This window comes from Ursus americanus, chromosome 34 (assembly GCF_024610735.1).
Source record: "Ursus americanus isolate L20-20 chromosome 34, mUrsAme1.1.p, whole genome shotgun sequence".
NCBI classification, from domain to species: Eukaryota; Metazoa; Chordata; class Mammalia; order Carnivora; family Ursidae; genus Ursus; species Ursus americanus.
In genome coordinates, this window is record NC_142160.1 from 14,173,273 (window position 1) to 14,192,730 (window position 19,458).

General features: G+C 40.5%; 1 protein-coding gene across 1 annotated transcript in view; it reads right to left on the reverse strand.

The window, feature by feature from the left end:
* The window catches only part of LOC123781490 (aldehyde dehydrogenase 1A1-like), a 56,703-nt gene that overhangs the window by 22,818 nt on the left and 14,427 nt on the right, over positions 1-19,458 (reverse strand). Inside the window, exons 3-8 of the mRNA XM_087858811.1 lie at positions 12,662-12,802; positions 10,432-10,561; positions 8,607-8,668; positions 6,922-7,050; positions 4,854-4,967; positions 530-632 (exon numbers count right to left, since the gene is read on the reverse strand). Coding sequence (XP_087714937.1) covers positions 530-632; positions 4,854-4,967; positions 6,922-7,050; positions 8,607-8,668; positions 10,432-10,561; positions 12,662-12,802 — 679 coding nt within the window. The remainder of the gene's footprint in view (positions 1-529; positions 633-4,853; positions 4,968-6,921; positions 7,051-8,606; positions 8,669-10,431; positions 10,562-12,661; positions 12,803-19,458) is intronic.

The window sequence follows — 19,458 nt, forward strand, 5'->3', positions numbered from 1 at the left end:
ATCATATTATAGATGGAACATATGTAAATTCAACCACATTTGCCAGGAAAAAAAGGAGAGAGAGAAATTCCTTAAATGCTAAGTGTCATTCTCTTCTGACCATTTCATTCAATGTGTGTGTGACCCAAAGCGAAGGGAAATGACAAATGTGAAATATGCCATCTCTCTAGCTGGTGCCAGTCCAACATAACTGGGGATACGTCACCATGCCTAACCCAATGCTAATATTTACAGGCATGGAACTAAAAAAAAAAAAGACCATGGCTCCTAAGTGCAAGACAGTCACCTAGAGTTCAGCTGCGAAAATGGCACTCTATTCCACACCAGGAAGAAGGAGTGTCTGGGTTAGACTCACCTAGGTGTGACACGTTAGGACAGTTTGAGAGATCTTCAAGAGTAATTCTAGGTTCTGGTTAATGCCTTACATTTTGATGTTAGAAGCCAACCCTTTTATAAACTTCAAGGTCACCATCCGGCCTTGCCAGACACCAAAATTAGGGGTGAAAAGTTAAGAGTGGCTTTCACTCACGGTCGGCGTCAGCAAACACGATGCAGGGGCTCTTTCCACCAAGCTCCAGGGTCACTCTCTTCAGATTACTTTTCCCGGCAGCTTCTTTGATCATCTGGCCAACCTGGAATGGAGCATTACCAAGGAGAAGGTTTAATCTGCTTTGTGGAAGGCAGGTTTATTTAGCATTTTAAATGTATGTGAGGTTTGTGCCACAGTTAAGTTTCATTAGGGAGAAACATTAAATGGCTTTTCTCAAGATTTGGCACCCTCAGATGTCAAAGGCTCCTCCATCCGAGCATAAACATGATGAATCAGGAAAACACTTATGAGAACAGATACATAGAAGATGACAGCTGATCTTGACGGACATAACTGAACAGGAGGTATTTTTCATTTTAATCAGAACCACACCTTTCAAAGAAAAAAGAAAAAGAGCTTCATCTTTCTATGGATGAACTGGACATATCTCGATCCAACCATCACTTATCTACTTGACTTTTCATCCCTCTACTGAAATCCAGAGAACTCTCCCCAAACTGGCATATTTACTATCCCCTAAACCTCATCTCTGTTTCTCATTATATGTCCACCCTAACCTGGGCTGCCCCCAATCCCACCCTTCCTTGAGGTCCAGCTGATACCTGAACTCTTCTATGAAGCTTGCTCTGTTGACTCTAGGCAGATGCAACCTCTTCTTCCTCTTATGACCCCCGCATAGAACCCTTATGAGGACTGTTCCAGGGTCTCCCTCAGATTGCATTACTTGTAAACACATCGATTTCCCAAAGAGAGATCACGCCCGTGGTGTCGGCGATAAAGTCCTATCATTGCATATTTCTCAGCATTCTGCGTCACAGCGCAGGCTTGTTTAACTATGGGGGATTGCCAGGTCTCTCTCTCTCTCTCTCCCTCCCTCCTCCATTCCCATTTCCTCTCTCCCTCCACACCTTTGAACCATGGAGCTAGAAAAAAGAAACTGGATCTGTGCTCTGTGCTGCTGCTTCAGTTGGCTGGAATCCTACTGTTCTGGTTTCTTCTTTAATGCTAGTTGCCCCTCTTCAGAGAAAGCCATTGTTTTCATTTTTTCCTTTGTGGATCACGTCCCATCAAGATTACTTTCTGTAGTTGTTTTATTTTTCCATCTCTAAAACCTGGTCTGCTTTGTAACTATTTCCTCTTTGCTATTTTTATTGAAGTCTTAATGTACTAAATGATCTTGCTTTTCTTTTTCAAAAATGATTCATTTTATCTTGTTTCTGGGTTTCTTCCCCCCTATTTGACACATCAGATTTTAATGAAAGTTTCTATCCCAACTGAACAAAAGATAAGGAGATGCTTGCTGAGCCCATGTTTGAATTTTATGTGGTTACTGAAATGACGGCTACCGTGCGTTAGAGCAGAGCAATAATTAATCTGCCAATGTTTTTACCTTATTTAAAGATGTCATGTACTAAATCAAATCCCTTAATATAGGTTAATAAAAAGAAACTGAAGGTAGACTTGCTGCGGGGAAATGCTGTCTGAAATTTTTCTTGTACCATTTTCCTTCACATAGTAAATTTTCGTTTAAGAAGATCAAAAATTTTTTATTTCCTACATAATATTCTTTTCTTTTCCTCCTTTGAATTCTCTATATTCTTTCTGCATTTTTTTTTTAACTTAGGAATATTTACTGGAGAAACTTTATTAAAGTAGTTAATTTTTGTCTCGGGGAAGGGAATAAGATCGGAGATATCTTTTCTAAAAGCTACAGATGTCAAAAGAACTAGAATGAAGAGTGGCCAGAAGTACTAAGGGGGACAGTTACACTTTTGCTTAGTATAAGTTTTGATGGCAAATAAAAGGTTTGTTTGACTTTTCCCAAATGTCTAGTTAAAGCCAAAACAAGGAAACATCAATTTTTGTCCCTTGATTTTGTTCCCTTACTTGGAAAAAATTTTTCTTAAAGAGGTCTGCAATGAAGAAAAATAAGAACCTTCGAGACTATGGTAAGCAATATATTCCACGATGTTGTGACATTGTCATGTGAGGCAGAACTAGCAAGTGCTCATCGAAATGGTCTAATTTACCACAGCCTGCACGATGTGCACGGGGTTCTGTGCTTTGTTTTGTTTTATTCCATTTTAAATGAATCTAATGGGACATGAAAATTCTTACCTTGCCAGAAGCACTTTTAGAAAGAGAATCATTGCTCCCATGACCACAAAAGATATAATCCATTGTTTGCCTCTTTCATGGCACTTGGCAAGTTTCCTACTACCTGCCAAGCAACAAACCTGAAGCTAAAAGAGAGCCCGGAAAGACTGATTTTTCTGTGTGGCCTCTAAAATCGTCTTAGATACACTTAATTATTTAATACTTATTAGGAAGTAGTTACTGTGCTGGTTTTTACAGATAACAGTGAATACGATAGTCTCTGAAGATGGTCAGAAAAGGAGAGAGATAAATGACAAAGCAATGGGCACGAGCTCTCATACTTAAAGATCATGGACAATGGGGAACACAGATGGGGGGAGTGGCTTAAAATTCAGGATGCCCCTGGGGCTACAGAGAAAGCCATAGAGGCATCTGGTGGTGGAAGCCATATTATAGTAGGTGTGGCCAGGAGTGAGCAAAAGCCTGGAGGAATGAAAAGATACATTTGAATAACCCATAGTGTGCTCAGTATTTTACCACTCATTAGCTCATTCAATTGTATTCTGTCCAATAAAGTACATATTATTATTCTCATTTACAAATGAGAAATACAAATGTAGCAATGATACTTCACATTTGGAAGACACACCGCTTAAAGGGGTAGAGTCAAATTTGAACCCAGATGTTTCCTAGCCTTTTCATCCCAGAATTTTTCCATTTTTAGCAGGTAACGTGCCCCAAAGCCCTGTAGGGGCCCAGGGATGGGACAAGACAAATAGGCAGTGATTCTAGAGATGGGATCAGATGAACTGGAGAATGAATGGCATGAGATCTAGGGCAGGCAATGTGCGTGGAGGTCTAGAATGCTAGGCTGAGGAACTTGTACCTTCCTGCCTTTACCTCCTCTGCTATGATTTTCATCTGTGACTTCACCATTTTTTTATAATTTATTGCCACCATCTCATTCCCAGTAGTTCTGTCCATAGAATCCTGAATGCAGGATTTGCCTTCCCCTACCTCAATAAGGGGTTTGTAGAATGTGAACCTTTTCTGTTCTGTGGCTACACAACATAAAAAAGTTTTTTTGTATTTATTTAGTTTTAAAAAGATCAAGAAAAATAAAATTTGATTTTCTACCATTTTAGTTCTCTATGTAAGTGTTTCTTTATATTGGAGTGGCTAATTAGGAATAGGAAATAATCAAATTGGCCTCTCCTTGTTATCTAGAATGTTCTTCTTGCTTCTCAATCTCTGGGGAGTGAAAAACATAACCACTCTTCAAAATTCAGAGCAGGTTGTCCCACCTATGTAGACACTGTCGTTCCTTCCTGTGGACGCCCTTACAGTGGTTTGTTCAGGTCTCAGTATCTTATCACATCCTGTCTTGTAGCCCATGTGTAACCACAGCTTCATAAGAAGGGGCTCTTCTCATTCTTCATCCTTTATACTGTATACCAGTAAGAGGTTTGCACTGAACATTTCACATTGTCGCATCACCCAGCAGGAAGACTCATATTGTTTTTTCCTTGACACAGTATGATTTTACCACTTTCTTTTTGCTTGCAATAGAAAATCATCTCAATAGATGGGAATCCATTCTCCCAAACTCCACTTTCCAGGCAGGTTCCCTCTTTCTTTCCTTCCTGCCTCTTCTTGCAGTGTCCATGGCTGAGACCGTGTTCTTTAACCTTCTGGAAAGTCAAGCTGGAGCCGGAGAGGCATAAAAGTTAGGCTAAGCCAGCAGTAACACTCAGGAAGCTGAGGCCCTGGCTCCCTTTCAGAATGATCAGGACAGACAGAGCCCCAAATAAGGAGCTAAAGGTGGTGCTCTGCTCTTCAATTTCCATAATGTACAGGGTGCAATTACATTCATTCCTACAAATCACTGTGGCCCGATTTAGATTTTCTATCATAAACCATACTCATCACACGACAGGGTCTCATCGGCTGTATTTCTTGTCAGGAAAGTAATGAACACACTGAACACAGTTTCCTGCAGCCCGAGTGCGTGACGGGTACCGGGCTTCATCTAAACCACGGCTGCTTATGTTCTATAAACATGTGCGAAGGCTTGAATAAAGAACAAATCATTAAAAAGAACTTTTGTTTTAGAGAAACGTCGGCCTAAAAACAGTGACACAGAACATGTTTCTGACACCTGGAGATGCAGACATTCTGCACGACCAGCCTGCGTAAGTGCTATTACCTCTGTGGATCCCGTGAAGGCCACTTTGTCTATATCCATGTGGGAAGAAATGGCCGCCCCAGCAGTAGGCCCGTAACCAGGGACAACGTTCACTACTCCGGGAGGGAAACCTGCCTGAGGATAAAAAGTAAAATCGTTACAACAGAACTGAGAATTTAATTCTGTGATAAAAAGAGGAGAGCCTGGGATCAAAGCTGCCTCTCAATGCTAAGCTTATGAGTTTCTCTACCAAGAAAGATTCATTTAAGTGGTATTATTATGATTATTATTTCATTTCTTAGCCCACTTAAAATAACCTGCAGAGTTATATTACTGGGGAAGTGTTTCTCATCAGGGTTGGGGGGGAGTCCATGTTTGACTTTTCTGGATCATTGCCCCAGTGATGGCTGCCTCAAATTCCATAATAGTAACTCAAAAAGATAGTGTGTGGAAAAGAGCTTGGTAAATTACTCACATAGAAGGAAAACAATGCAATTATTATCCTATCGGCAAAACTAAGAAGCTAAAAGGATCTTGCATTTTTAGTTTCTAGCTAATGATTGTTTGGGGCATACCAACTGGGTTGCAAATTCCTACTGGCAACATTTCATCAGTGAAACGTTAGATAAGAACAGTTTTTCTGTGTGACTAAGCTTCACAGATTGATTTCATTCCTGGTTAAAGAATGATCAGGTAGAAAACAGTGTGTACCTGAGATGGGCACATTAAAATTTCATGTTATTGACATCAAAATGCCCCATTTTGACATCTCTTTTGCCCCCCTTTTTTTAAATTTAAAGTGAAGAATAGTTTGAAGATTTAGGTTTAGACTTCTTAAATTTATGTTTCTAGTAACTGAAGCCTGGTTTTTAAGTTCTGTAAAGAGCTGAAGGACAAAGGGCAAGACATTGCAAGAGAAAAGACAGTAACACAATCTGGAGAGTTGATGAAAATAAATTTCATGTGTTCCCCCCCCCGTTTCTTTTTTGGCCGGTTTTTGAGCAAGAAGGTAAATACAGAGAAAAGCATAATAGAAAACAGAAGAGAAACATGTCCCCTCGTGGATAGATTATGTTTAAAAATTATGTGGCTCAATATTACAAAGAAACATATTGGCACAGAGGCCTCCAAACTGCCGAGGGACTAAAAATTTTAAAAAGGTTAGCTTTATCTCCTCCAGTGCCGTCCATGTTGCAGCAAATGTTGAGAACTCGTTCCTTTTGATAGAGCTAAGTTAATATTCCATTGTATATATGGACCACATCTTCTTAATCCAGTCATCTGTTGAAGGGCATCTCGGCTCCTTCCTCGATTTAGCTATTGTGGACATTGCTGCTATGAACATAGATAATGCTCAGTGAAATAAGTCAAGCAGAGAAAGACAATTATCATATGGTTTCTCTCATCATGGAACATAAGAACTAGGAAGATCGGTAGGAGAAGAAAGGGATAAAGAAAGGGGGGGTTATCAGAAGGGGGAATGAAGCATGAGAGACTATGGACTCTGAGAAAGAAACTGAGGGCTTCAGAGGGGAGGGGTTGGGGGAATGGGATAGACTGGTGATGGGTGGTGGGGAGGGCACGTATTGCATGGAGCACTGGGTGTTATATGCAACTAATGAATCATCGAACCTTACATCAAAAATCAGGATGTACTGTATGGTGACTAACATAATAAAAAAATATTAAAAATAAATAAATAAAAGGTTAAAAGGTTAAAAAAAGTTAAAAAAATTTGCAGAACCTCCAGGCTGTTAGTGCTGGTTAGAAACCAATGTTCATTTCAACATTCGAAGGAAAGTTACAGCCATTTCAACGTGAATTTGCATTCATGACTTAAGCTCAGGAAACAAAAGTGATCATAAGGTGACTTGGACACTAAGCCTCTGAGTCTGGCTTCTTGTCTCCGTTTGGGCGGAGGTTCATTTGGGCTGACTCCCGGAAATCTCAGCTGGAGGCCAGATTTGATGTGTCCTCATCTGGACAGGAGCCACTGGCAGGTGCTTTACGGTAGTAGCACAAGTGAGGCCATCATAGTGTAAAGGAGGGCTTCTGAGTTCTTGTGTGTATCTGGATTTGGGAAACTCACCTCTTGGATTAAAGATGCCACGTGAAGAGCAGTGAGAGGAGTTTGCTCAGCAGGCTTTACAACCACTGTATTTCCACAAGTAAGGGCAGGCCCTATCTTCCAAATGAACGTGACCAGTGGGAAATTCCACTAGAAAGCAACAGAGAACAAGAGATTCTTTGTATTGCCGAAAGCCGCATTTGCTAATCTAACGTGTACGTTACTCACTACCTATAGATGTGAAATAATAATTGTGGTAGTTTCGTGTCATCAACTGCTGTCTTCAAATTAAGTTCATTTCTAAAAGCAATTCATAAATGTTGGAAAGCTCCAAATAAACTCAATATGTGACGGGAGTGGAAGAGAGCCATAAAATTTTATCAAGCGCTGTTATTTTGAGTTCTTCATCTACTGGAGGAAAAAAAAATTACTGCAGGGTTTGAAAATCAAGACTAACTGTTAAACATATTGTACGTTTTCTGCACATCTCTGAAAAGTGTAATTATTCCCTCCTTATAGATCATTTGTTGTAACCATGTACCCAATAATAATATTTAGCAGTGACCTGAAGCTAATATAACATTGTGTGTCAGCTATATTTCAATCATAAAAATTATGTGTGTGTGTGTGTAGTAGTAGTAGTAGTAGTAGCAGCAGTATTTATTGCCAAGACAAATATTTTGCTAAAGACCAGTCTAGGGTCTGGTAGCTAAGAACTGGGCTCAAATCTCAGCTCGATCATTGACCAGCCCAGTGAGCTCAGACAAGTTACATGCTCTCCATGCATGATTTCATCATCTGCAAATGCTGATAAAAATCCTCTCTACTTCAAAAGGTTATCCTGAGGATTCTTGAAGAAAGTGGGCCAAGGGCTTAATAGAGTAATGCGGTCATCACAGGTGTGCAATAAATATTAGCAATTACTAGTATTCAGGATTGTGTAATTTTTATTAGTTTTATTGAGAGTTTTGAACTAATGAGCAATTTCATTCAAAATGAGGCTCTCACTGGAGCAGAAGATAGGTCATTGACACTACCCCATCTAAAAGCTTCAGAACACTTTACCATCTTTTTATTTGGCTTCTTAGAATATGTTGGTGAAATCAACAAATAGTCTCCTTTTTGTTGGGTTGAAAAGAAAATCTTCATGATTCTGCTTAAAAATACAACTAAAGGTAGGCTATATTCCAAACAACACTCCAACAGTATCTTCCACTTCAATTAAAAAAATGTATTTGGGTCTCAAACACTGGTTGCTACCTTCTGTATGATGAGAAGTCTCAGTGAGGGATAAAAAGTGTTGGAAAATAGTCGGCCATACTACTTTGTTAAAATGGCGTCCTGCAGCAGAGAAGCCAGCGATGGCTGCTTTGCTACATACATGGGAACCATGGGTCTTAAAAAGAGATTATAACACAGCTTTTTAAAAACAAACCACAGAGTGAAAGGTTAATATAGGTCAACGCTGTAATATCAAAACACACTCAAGTGATACCCTGGAATATAGATATATTTCTGGACTACCTCATTCATATCCAAAGAGTCAGTCACAGGGAGACCTAAGCTCATCAGTGACTACATTTGCTCCACATTTAGCAAATATCTAAGAATCCCTATGTGCCGGAGAAAACTACTTTACCAAGTGAAATAGAATTAGAATTCATTTTTTTTTTCAAGCCTGAAAATGATATAGGAGACCAACTTACAGGAATGATTTGGCCACATACACCAACAGGCTCATGTCTTGTGTAAGTAAAAAAGTTTCCATCTGAAAAATAAAACACACAATCATTTGTGGACAAATATGCTTGACATTCATGGGATGGTCTTTGGGGTTGATGAGAGAAAGGTATAGACAATAACTGAAAACAAAAACAACAAATAAAGAAATAAAAATAACCCCCACATCTCCAACCACTTATGAAATGAAAAATCGAGTCCTGCAATAGTCATTTGAAATGAGAGGAACCATAAAACTGATGTCAGTCAAGGCAGAGATGCAAAACTGGAATATATCTGAAAGATATTTAATTCTCTCATTTGTAGAAGAGCTATTTTCTAAGTTATCCTCATTCTCAAAGCTTACTTTCTTAAGAAAAAAGGGACAAGGTGTGTAGCTAAGACAATATCTGTTAGAGTTCTGTTTCTGACAGTTCTATCAGTAATGGTAGAATTTTTTTGAAGTAAAAATAACAAAATTAGAAAAAGAGTAAATTAGAAAAGAGTAAACTTAAAAAATAGCTCCCTACAATAACAAAAAAAGAAAATGCCAGAAGTCAAAGACATTGTTTTACAATCTGGATTTGATTGACTCATATGCCTCAAAGTTTGATGTGGGCATCCTGAGGTTACACTAAGCTTTTTGTTCTGTTTCGTTGTGTTCTAGTTCCCACAAAAGCTTCCTGGCTATCATAGCAAGAAAGCTCCTTATCAAGTCTATTTGTACTTAAAATAGTTTCTCCCATTTGCGTCAAAGGGTAAAGCAAGAATGTCTAGAATAGCCTCATTTCTTCTTAACACCACTATCTCACTCCCCCTTTTAATTCCTGGCTACTAATTTAACCTGGATGCTTGAATGAGATTGAAAATGCTTATCAGGGGCGCCTGGGTGGCACAGCGGTTAAGCGTCTGCCTTCGGCTCAGGGCGTGATCCCGGCATTACGGGATCGAGTCCCACATCAGGCTCTTCCGCTATGAGGCTATGAGCCTGCTTCTTCCTCTCCCACTCCCCCTGCTTGTGTTCCCTCTCTCGCTGGCTGTCTCTATCTCTGTTGAATAAATAAATAAAATCTTAAAAAAAAAAAAAAAAGAAAATGCCTATCAGGGCCAGTCCTGGAGGGGGTGGCAGTTCTAGAGCCAGTAAGTTTCTGTGAATTAAATTCTACCCATAATGTTTTCCAAATTGAAGCTTTTTTTAATATTCCTCTCCCATTAGCATTCTCTACTAAAATACTAGAACACATACATACACGTTCTGTCACACAAATTCTTAACCTGAGCTATAAACAGTCTCATCTTGCTTTGAAGCTACTTAAAATAAATCCGTGTGAATTGGTTTGTTGAATTAATCTACTGTAACTCTACTGAGTGAGACCAGGCACAGATGACCATACCTGACTCACACTGGAACGCAGAAAGACACTTAAATAATTACATTCTAGAAAGGGTGTACATTTCACTATCGGAATACAAAGTAAATCATTCGAGGCCAACTTTGAAAAGTGCAGGCGGTTAGAGAGACAATTGCCCTAATTCAGTGATTGTGGGCATAAGAAAGTTCTTACTTGAATATTTTCTAAAATATCTGTAGTGGTATCTTTTACACGATAATGTTGAAACAACTTGAAAAAACCATTTGATAAATCTTCGTAGAACTTCAGGCTCAGAGCTGCATTGTCTCAAAGTCAAGGAGAAAATCAGTCTGCCTTTTCCCTTGTCATCTTTAGAAGGGAGAGCTTGGAGTAGTTCAGCTCTACAGGAATCACCTCACGCCTACGCCTCTCCCCTTGGTGGTTTCTCACAGCTACTCACCGATGGGTATGGTGCGGCCTTGGATCTTGTCAGCCCACCCTGCACAGTAACGTAACGCTGTGATGCAGCCTCCCAAATCCATCAGATATGAACTGGAGAATAGTTTTCCGCCATTCATTGACTCCATTGTCTGCAAAGGAAATCAAACCTCAAATGTAAACTTCCATAAACATCTTTGATTAAAAATTTGATAGTTAAGATTTTGAATAATCAATTGCTAGAGAATTTGGAAAATAGAAGAAACCTTGTAAGCTGTCTTGTATAACCTTTTCTTTCTACAAAGGAGGTAAGAAAACGAGTAAAAATGACTTGCTTAAGGTTCACATAACAAGACCCAGATAGGAAGGACAATAAGATTCCAGTTTCTAAACCCTAGCGTTCCTTCTATCTCATTCTTTTTTAAAAAATATTTTATTTATTTATTTGCCAGAGAAAGAGCACAAGCAGGGGGACCAACAGGCAGAGGGAGAAGCAGGTTTCCCACTGAGCAAGGAGCCTGCTGCGGGACTTGATCCCAGGACCCTGGGATCATGACCCAAGCCGAAGGCAGACGCTTAACTGACTGAGCCACCCAGGTGTCCCCCTTATATCTCATTCTGAATGTCCTCCAGCTGGACAGCTTTCTAGGAGTTGGTCCCAATTTGAAAGACACACAGTTGGTGAGAGTGAGTGGTATCTAGTTTCCTAAGTCAGATCGGAGCCCCGGCAAATTTTCACTTATTGTGTAAGTACAACTGTGGGGCAATTTAGTGTCAGTGACTATGAATGGGGCCTCACTGATCATTTTTTATTTCTGCATTCCATCCGGATACAACAAATGTACACACACTTCCGTGATCCCTGGATCTTTCATTCATGAGTTTTCTTCAGCAGAACTTTGGTGAAACTCTCAGTCTTGCTACTATTGTCATAAGTATTGTTTGAATGGTCAGGCTGTAAAAGTCCAACATTTGCTGGTCTGGTGCTCTAACCATCTATGGGATGACCTAGTTTCTTTTCTTCCTCTCCTTCAGCAGGAACTTGAAGAGCTCTTTGTGACCTCGTGTCCTGCCGGGCAGGAATATACAGGTGAAAAAGTTTTAAAACTGTTCATTTGTTTTACAGTCTTCTGTCTCTACATCTCAAAACTTAATCGGACATGATTTTGGTGTGCCTGCTCATTTTTTCCCCCTTGAATCTTAGTGCTGACAGAGGCAGCGAGCGCTCTATAATCCACAGAGCAGTTAAGTGAGAGAAGCCAAGTTTTAGCAAATTCTGCTTTCTTCCTACAGGACATTTAAATTACATTTAATATAATTTTATTTCACACGACTTCTAACTCCGTATTTTTGCATACTTCGCATCACGCAAAACCTTTGAGAAAAAAATAGTTCTTTGATTAACCATAATTGCTAAAGTTGATTTAAAAATATGTATATGGGCTTCTTTGCTACTGCTAGTATGAGATTCTAAAGGTAATAAATATTTGCTCTGAACTTGATCTTGGTATTGGTCTATTTTCAACTGGCTTTACTATAATGCCTAATTGAGAAGAAAACAAGGAAAAACACCCCACCCATTTTACTTGCTGACTCATCTAAGTGCCAAAATGTTTTTTTTTAAAGAACAAGTACACATAAAAAATACAGTTTTAAAAATACACAAATGACTGGATTTTCTTCTTTATTGTTCATCTTTTTCACCTGTAGAAAGAACCTTATTTAATCCAGACCACTGTGAACACATACATTTCAGGAGGGGAAAAGCAGCCATTTATTAAGTTTCTTGGTGGGCTAGATTAAAGAGAAATAAGTTTATCGTAGAGAAATATTCTGGGCACCTTTGACAAATTCTATGACATGTTCCACAAAAAGAGTTCAGGGGTCAGGTGGGTTGGAGAAACCCAGTGTATTATTCCAGGATAGTCCCTGCATGTGACCTTGTTAAAGGCTCTAAGGAATTCCAGAATCAAGAAAAGAAATGTGTTTAAGTTGCTTTAACTTGGGGTTTGCCAAGGTTTAGACTGTAAAATCTAAGAGAGGAGTAGAAATTAACACCAGAACTAGCGTGCAGATTCCTCTTTGAGAATGAGCTCAGTGGTACGTACGATTTCTATACGGGAGCTGGTAGAAGTCTTTTCATTTTGTTTGTAGAGAGCATGTAGTGATCACTAAAACCAAAGCAACTTGCCATCCAAACAGTGACGGCTTTCTAGAGATCTCTCTACCTGCCCAGTTTGGTTAATACTCACTGCCAGGAGGAGACGATCTCTTTCAATTAAGTCAGCCAACTTGTAGATCAGCCGGCCCCTCTCTGAAGCATTCATAGTGCGCCATGGAGAGCCGATCTGAAAAGCCTTCCTTGCGGCCTTCACGGCTTTGTCAATATCCTCCTGCAAGTCAAAGGGAATTCATTTCAGTTGCCTAAACGTGTTAGCAAATCCAATGGCAGTCACCTTATAAAACAGACTAACGGTCCTCGTACGCGGATGCTGTGTTTTCATTAGCCCAAAGTCTAGCCCATTGTACAAACTCAACTATCACGTATGGGACTTATATACCTGCTGCCTCATGTTTAGAACGATGAATTCCACACGCATAGCTCAGGCTGGATTTCCTGAACAGAAATATTTCATATTTTAATACTGCTACCATCGGAGTGCTTACCATACATATATATCAAGTCACGTTCAAATTACTTTACACACATTAACTCAGTTAGTTCTCCATACTCTTACGACACAAATACGTTTCTCATTTTACAGATGAAGAAACTGAGGCAAAGAGGACTTGCCCAAGGTCAATAGCTGAAATGGCAGGATGGTTTTAAACGGAGGACCTCTGACAGTAGAGCCTTTGCTCTTCACCACTACGTATAGCTTTGGTGATTGACCAAGAGTTGCAGGGAAAGCTCAAGGTCTGCTAAAATGGCTCATGTCTTCCTGGATGGCCAGTGACTGCACAACCTGTGAGCGCTCATCTAGAACCCTCTGCAGGGTGAGTCAGAGCGGGGTTTTGCTGCCGAAGGGTCAACACTGTAAGTGTGTGTTCATTCCCTTGTGTGGAGAGAAAAAGGCCTGGAACTGGTATACAGAAGGATCTGTGTGGATAGTACAACCTCTCATTTCCCAACTGGGTATAAAGAGGTCTTTTCAGTTCCAAACTAGGGAAGGAAGTCAGTTTCTTATTATTAAGGTGGGTGCTATAAAATAACATCAAATAATAAAGCAGAGTCAAATCATCAAGGAATTCCACACTCTGTCTAGCCTTCTTGCCTTCACTCATGCTGCTTTGACTCACACTCTTTTCTCTGAGCCAAGCTGACTCCTCCTGTGCTTTCCTAGCCAATCTCGGTCGCATACTATCCCCGAGCCTCTCCACTCCGCAGATCCCTGTTCAGATCTTTTCGGAGCTAATACAGAATACATCTACCACAAAACCCACCACACCTCTTCCATTACTACTTTATATGTTTCCCCCCCCAAATCAGTTGCAAATACATTTTTTTTTGTTTGAGAGAGAGAGAGAGAGGAAGAGAGAGACTGAGAGAGCATGAGTGTGCTCTAGCCATGGGGAGGCGGGGTTGGCTGAGGGAGAGGGAGAGCGAAAATCTTAAGCAGGCTCCATGCCCAGCACAGAGCCCCACGATAGGCTTGATCTCAAAACCCTGAGATTGTCGATGAGCTGAGCCAACATCAAGAGTCAGACGCTTCACCAACTGAGCCACCCAGGCGCCCCAGTTGCAAACAACTTAGTCATAGATTGCTCCAATATTCTCGGTATATACGACCGGCCACCACATGGAGCTACATAAATTCCATAAATCACGGCCACATTTTAGGCCAATTAGTTGGACCTTGCTACAGAAGACATAATTTCTATGGAGAATCTGAGGAGAAAATTGCATAAAATTTTCTTATAGCTGCCCACAATTTAGCTGCACCCCATTCAAGAATGACACCTCCCCCAGTAGGAATCATGAACCTCAAGTTAATATCCCCCACCTTGGAGTATATTTCATTAAAAAGTCCCAAACTTAGAAGTCTGCAAATTAAAATACAAACAAATAAACTATTTTTAGAGTATTTATCACCACGCTAAGATGATCTGGGGCCAGTGAGATATTTTAGAAGTGTAATCTACTTTGATTAAGTGATAACATTCACAGAGCACAAGCAAACATTCTTTCACTGTAATATATCATACACTTGTTTATCTCCCTGCCTAACTTCTGAGAGAATGATGAGTATATACAATAAGATATATGCATTATTACTCACCCTCCCTGAGAAATATATACACAGAATATTGGGGGTATTCAGTTAGTCCCATTGATTGTTTATATTTGGATATTGTTTTATGCCATAAGTTCTAACCTTTTCCAAGTTATATTCAGACAGTGCTGTTTGGAAAAAACTCCACAAGAATCTGAAATTGCCAGTATGATCTGGGGATACCACAGCTTATAAAATAGGTGCCGCTCTGTGTTTAAACAGATCTGTGCGACACAGCTTTCATTTGGCTCCTTCTGCTCAGTGTTCTGCCATCGGCCTTAGCCAAATACAGTTTACCAAAGGTATCCTGGCCTCTCACAGGGATATGGAAAAAAATGGCTTCAAGACATCTAACTCTTGCCATATGGAAAACACATTCTTGAAATAAAGACTTTCTTGTGGTTGTGTCCTTTGCGCCATAATCCTCCTTTTCTCGTAATCTTCTATTTTATCTTGCAGGCACAGAAGTAGAGTAACGATAGTTAATACATAGATTTGGAACAAAACAACCGAGGTTTGAATTCTGATTCCTCATCCATTAGCTCTGTGAGTTTTGAGACATCCATCCACCCACCCACGCACCCATCCATCCCTCCATCCATCTATCTATCCATCCATCCCTCCATCCATCCAAATATTTGTTAAACATTATACTGTAAATCTTGGCATCAGGCTCCTAATGATCAAATCGTGAAGACAGGACATTGTCCTTTTGAGAATTAAATAAGGTAACACTGGAAACACATTTTCTATGTGACAGACATGACTTTGAGTGTTCATTACGTGGTAGCAAGGGCTAACCTAGTTGCGGCAAAATAGGCAAAACATCTTAAAATAACTCTCAGAAGTTCTAGTGTATTTTAATCTTTCCTTTCAATTTTCTCTACCATGTGTTATTTTAGGCTGCTATTATCTCATTGTTGCTTGCCTTCCTCAACCATTCTCTTCTCTCCCACAACTGCCTTGCCGATTACCACCAGGCTAATCTTCCTCAAACAATTTTATGTGATTACTTTTCCTTTCAAATATTTGCAACTCCCTTTGTCCCTCTGCCCCTAAGGACAGACTCTTCTTTCTGATTTTCAAGACCCAACATTTTTGGGCCCCACCTCACCTATCCAAACTTGTGTTTACATTTTTTTTTCTACTCTGTCTGGCCCAACTGCCTCTCACCTTTACGCCTATGATTCTCCTTGCCTAGAATGTTCTACCAGCACACCCCTCCATTTTCAAAATTCTACATATTCTTTAAGACCAACTATCACGACCTACCTAAACCCTTGCCAGCCTAATCCAGCTTGATGTTAGCTGCTAGTGAAGAGCTTCCTAAGCTCCAGGCACTAAGTGAAGCCTGCTGTAACCCCACAGTTACCACGACAGTTAAGCACCATGGACTTTGTTTTACGGGACATGAAATCCAGCATGAAATCTATCAACCAAAATTTGATCCCACATCTGGCCCCCAATCCTGTTTTACAGCTCTGCAAGACATCCTGATAGTGATCTTTGCAATGAATATGTATTGCTATCTGTATTAAAAGCTATACTATTCCTTACTATTCTGGGCCTACAATAGGCAGTTAATAAATATTTAATAATTTAATTACCTATCTTTTAAACTCATCATGTTACATTGATTTTATAGAAGAGTGCTCCTGATATAAATAATTTGCTTATATTGACATTCACATAATAAATCATATTTTAATTGATTCCATTACATCACAAAGCTTTTACATTAACCATATTAGGCATAAGGGGTTTTTGTTGTTGTTGTTGTTTAAATTCTATGAATAATAGTATTTCTTGGATTTTTACTCCAGGACTAGCATCTCTAGGGACATATTTTTTTAATCTGCCAGCAAACAATTTGGCATATTAACTCGGATTTGCTACCCGTCAATAACACTTTTGCCTCAGAGGGTTTTAAATGTTCTTTTTTTGAAGTCAGATCATGAAATACCAAAGGCCTCTTAAACACAGTTAAGGAAGGACAAACTTTCCATCACTCCCAGGCTGCACATTTCCATATTAGATCTATTCCAGTTTGGAGGAAATAGTTATTAGACCAGTTTTACTTTTACACCTGTCATAAGCACTTACTTTAATGGACATTTATTTTTATCCCCACCAATTACTTGTTAGGTAATACTTCATATTAAAAGCAGTTTTCAGGATTAGTCAATATAGCCTAAAAGAGCCACTGAAGTGAAAAGAAAACAGTTCCCACCCACATCTGTGCTTTGCTTTGTAACCTCCATTCATTCTTGCTCCTCCTCCTTTCTTTATAACACCATTGAAAGGCAGTGTATAGCCCATTGTTAGCTCCATTCTATCATAGATTAAATCCCTAAAACCTCTTGGCTCATTATCTAAAGAGTCAGTTCCAGAATATTAGGTTTACGGTGACTATGTAATTTACTCGAGTTGTGCCTTTCACTAAGCGATGTTAGAAGTTCACGCACACTTGTTGGCAAAATTGTGAGAACAGCAATCCTTATTTAAAAACGAACGTCAGTAGATGACTCCATGAGGGCAGGATGACAAGAACGCTGAATGTGAAGCAAACAGTTGCTTACCCTGAACAGTTCCTATCATAAACAACTGAACTCAAGTGATCAAGTATCTAGCAACTCGGTTAGCACTGTGACCTGATCTGAAGCTTTGCTGGATGCTAATGAGCGTTCCTGATCCACACTTGCACAGACAATGCCGCTGTGCGCTGAGCAGGAGGAACTGCCAATAAGCCCACAGCAAACAAATGACAAGTTTTTCTAACGCTTCAGGTATGATCACCAGCTCCCCCTCGCTACACTTTGGGAAGAAGGTAAATCCCACCAACGATGCCAAGGAAAGTCCTCAGACATCCTGACAAGGACCTGGAGCTCTGGGCACAGATTTGTTGTACTGATGAAACTAAAGCTGAAAGCCAGTGGCGAGGAGAGACCGCCAAGGCAGCGAAGCCAAAGCATCAAGAATACTTGTTCCGGGGCGCCTGGGTGGCTCAGTTGTTAAGCTTCTGCCTTTGGCTCAGGGCCTGATCCCAGGTCCTCGGATCCAGCCCAGCATCAGGCTCCTCCGCTGGGAGCCTGCTTCTTCCTCTCCCACTCCCCCTGCCTGTGTTCCCTCTCTCACTGGCTGTCTCTCTGTCAAATAAATAAATAAAATCTTAAAAAAAAAAAAAAAGAATACTTGTTCATTTCTTAATTGCCAACTGCAACCAGCTCTACAATCTCACTCCTGAGTAGCATTCACACCTCTGGAGAGAGGGAGTAGGCAGCTGTCCAGGGCTCAGACAGAACTCATGTTGCCCTTTATTGCTCCCCCTACCTCCCCTGGGTTGCCAGAGGCGCTCAAGCAGCTAGAAGGACATGCGATGTACTGTGGGGCTGTAACATGGTGTTGCGGAGATCTCCGGAAGTCTCCGATAAAAAGTCATTTCTCCGCTGAATAGGAAGAATGCATGTTTCTCTTCTTTCTAGGACGGCCCAAAGGACACAGGCTTCTGGGTCTCTTAAAACATGTTGCCAGGGATCATCAGTATTTCTCTGCTCAGGTTTGGTCTTGGAACATTTCACAGGGGTGCAGAGTGATTATCACAGTGCGGGCTCCAACTCCAACTTTCTTATTTTAATATTCAAGTCCATGCCCCCTATGAAATGCTAACAGGGGAGATACAACTTAAGGGTTTAATACCTTCACTCAGTAGTTCTCCAAGTATATTCCCCCACCTCCACCCCAACTGGCAACATCAGCATCTGCTGAGAATTTATCAGAAATGCAAATTCTCAGGCCCCACCCTAGAATTACTGACACAAACTCTAGGGATGGGTGGGGCCACCTACCTGTGTTTCAACAAGCCTTCCAGGGAATATGGTTGCATGCAAAATTGTGAGAAACACAGCCTTAGTCAGCAGTTAATTAAGCACTAGATTCCTAAGATGAGTTGTGTGTGGGGGAAGGGAGGATATGGACACTCAGAGCTTGATGGAGGAGTTTTACATATTATTTATGTAATTTCATTTATCCATTACCTGTAGCATGGGAGACACTGAACGTATAAAAGTAAAATGCAGCATTGATCCCTACAAGAAGCGTGCCGTCTCAGACAAAGTAACCAATACCTGGATAACGCAGGGGTGATAATATAGGTAAATATGACGTTCTGCACTGGCACAGAAGACAGCAATTCTACCTGGGAAATTTGGGGGGCTTTAAAGAGGCATAAAACTCTATGATGACTGAGGCTTTGTTATGTGCCTGGCACTGTTGAAACATTTTACATCTTTTTTTTTTTTAAGATTTTATTCATTTATTTGAGAGAGAGAGAGAGCACAAGCAGGGGGAGCAGCAAGCAGAGGGAGTGGGAGAAGTAGGCTCCCTGAGCGGGGACCCCGATGTGGGGCTCAATCCCAGCACTCTGGGATCATGACCTGAGCCGAAGGCAGATGCCTAACCAACTGAGCCACCCAGGCGCCCTGATATCTTTTCTTATTTAACCTCCCCCAAGTTTTTCCTATCTCCCCATTACGCAGCAAGGAACCAAAGCTCAAAGAAGGTCAATAAAATGTGGAATATCTGTGCTCTTTCTACAGCTAATGATTTGAACCAGGACCCGAGGACTGTGCATTAACCTGGCAGTCAAGGAGCAGTGAGGAGCCTGGAGGCAGTGAGCAGCGTGCACTATTTGGACCGTGATTCTGGGCACAGTAAAGGTGAAACTCCTACGTTGACGGGGTGGCCATGAGTAAAGGCCAAAAACAAGAGGGTTTTGT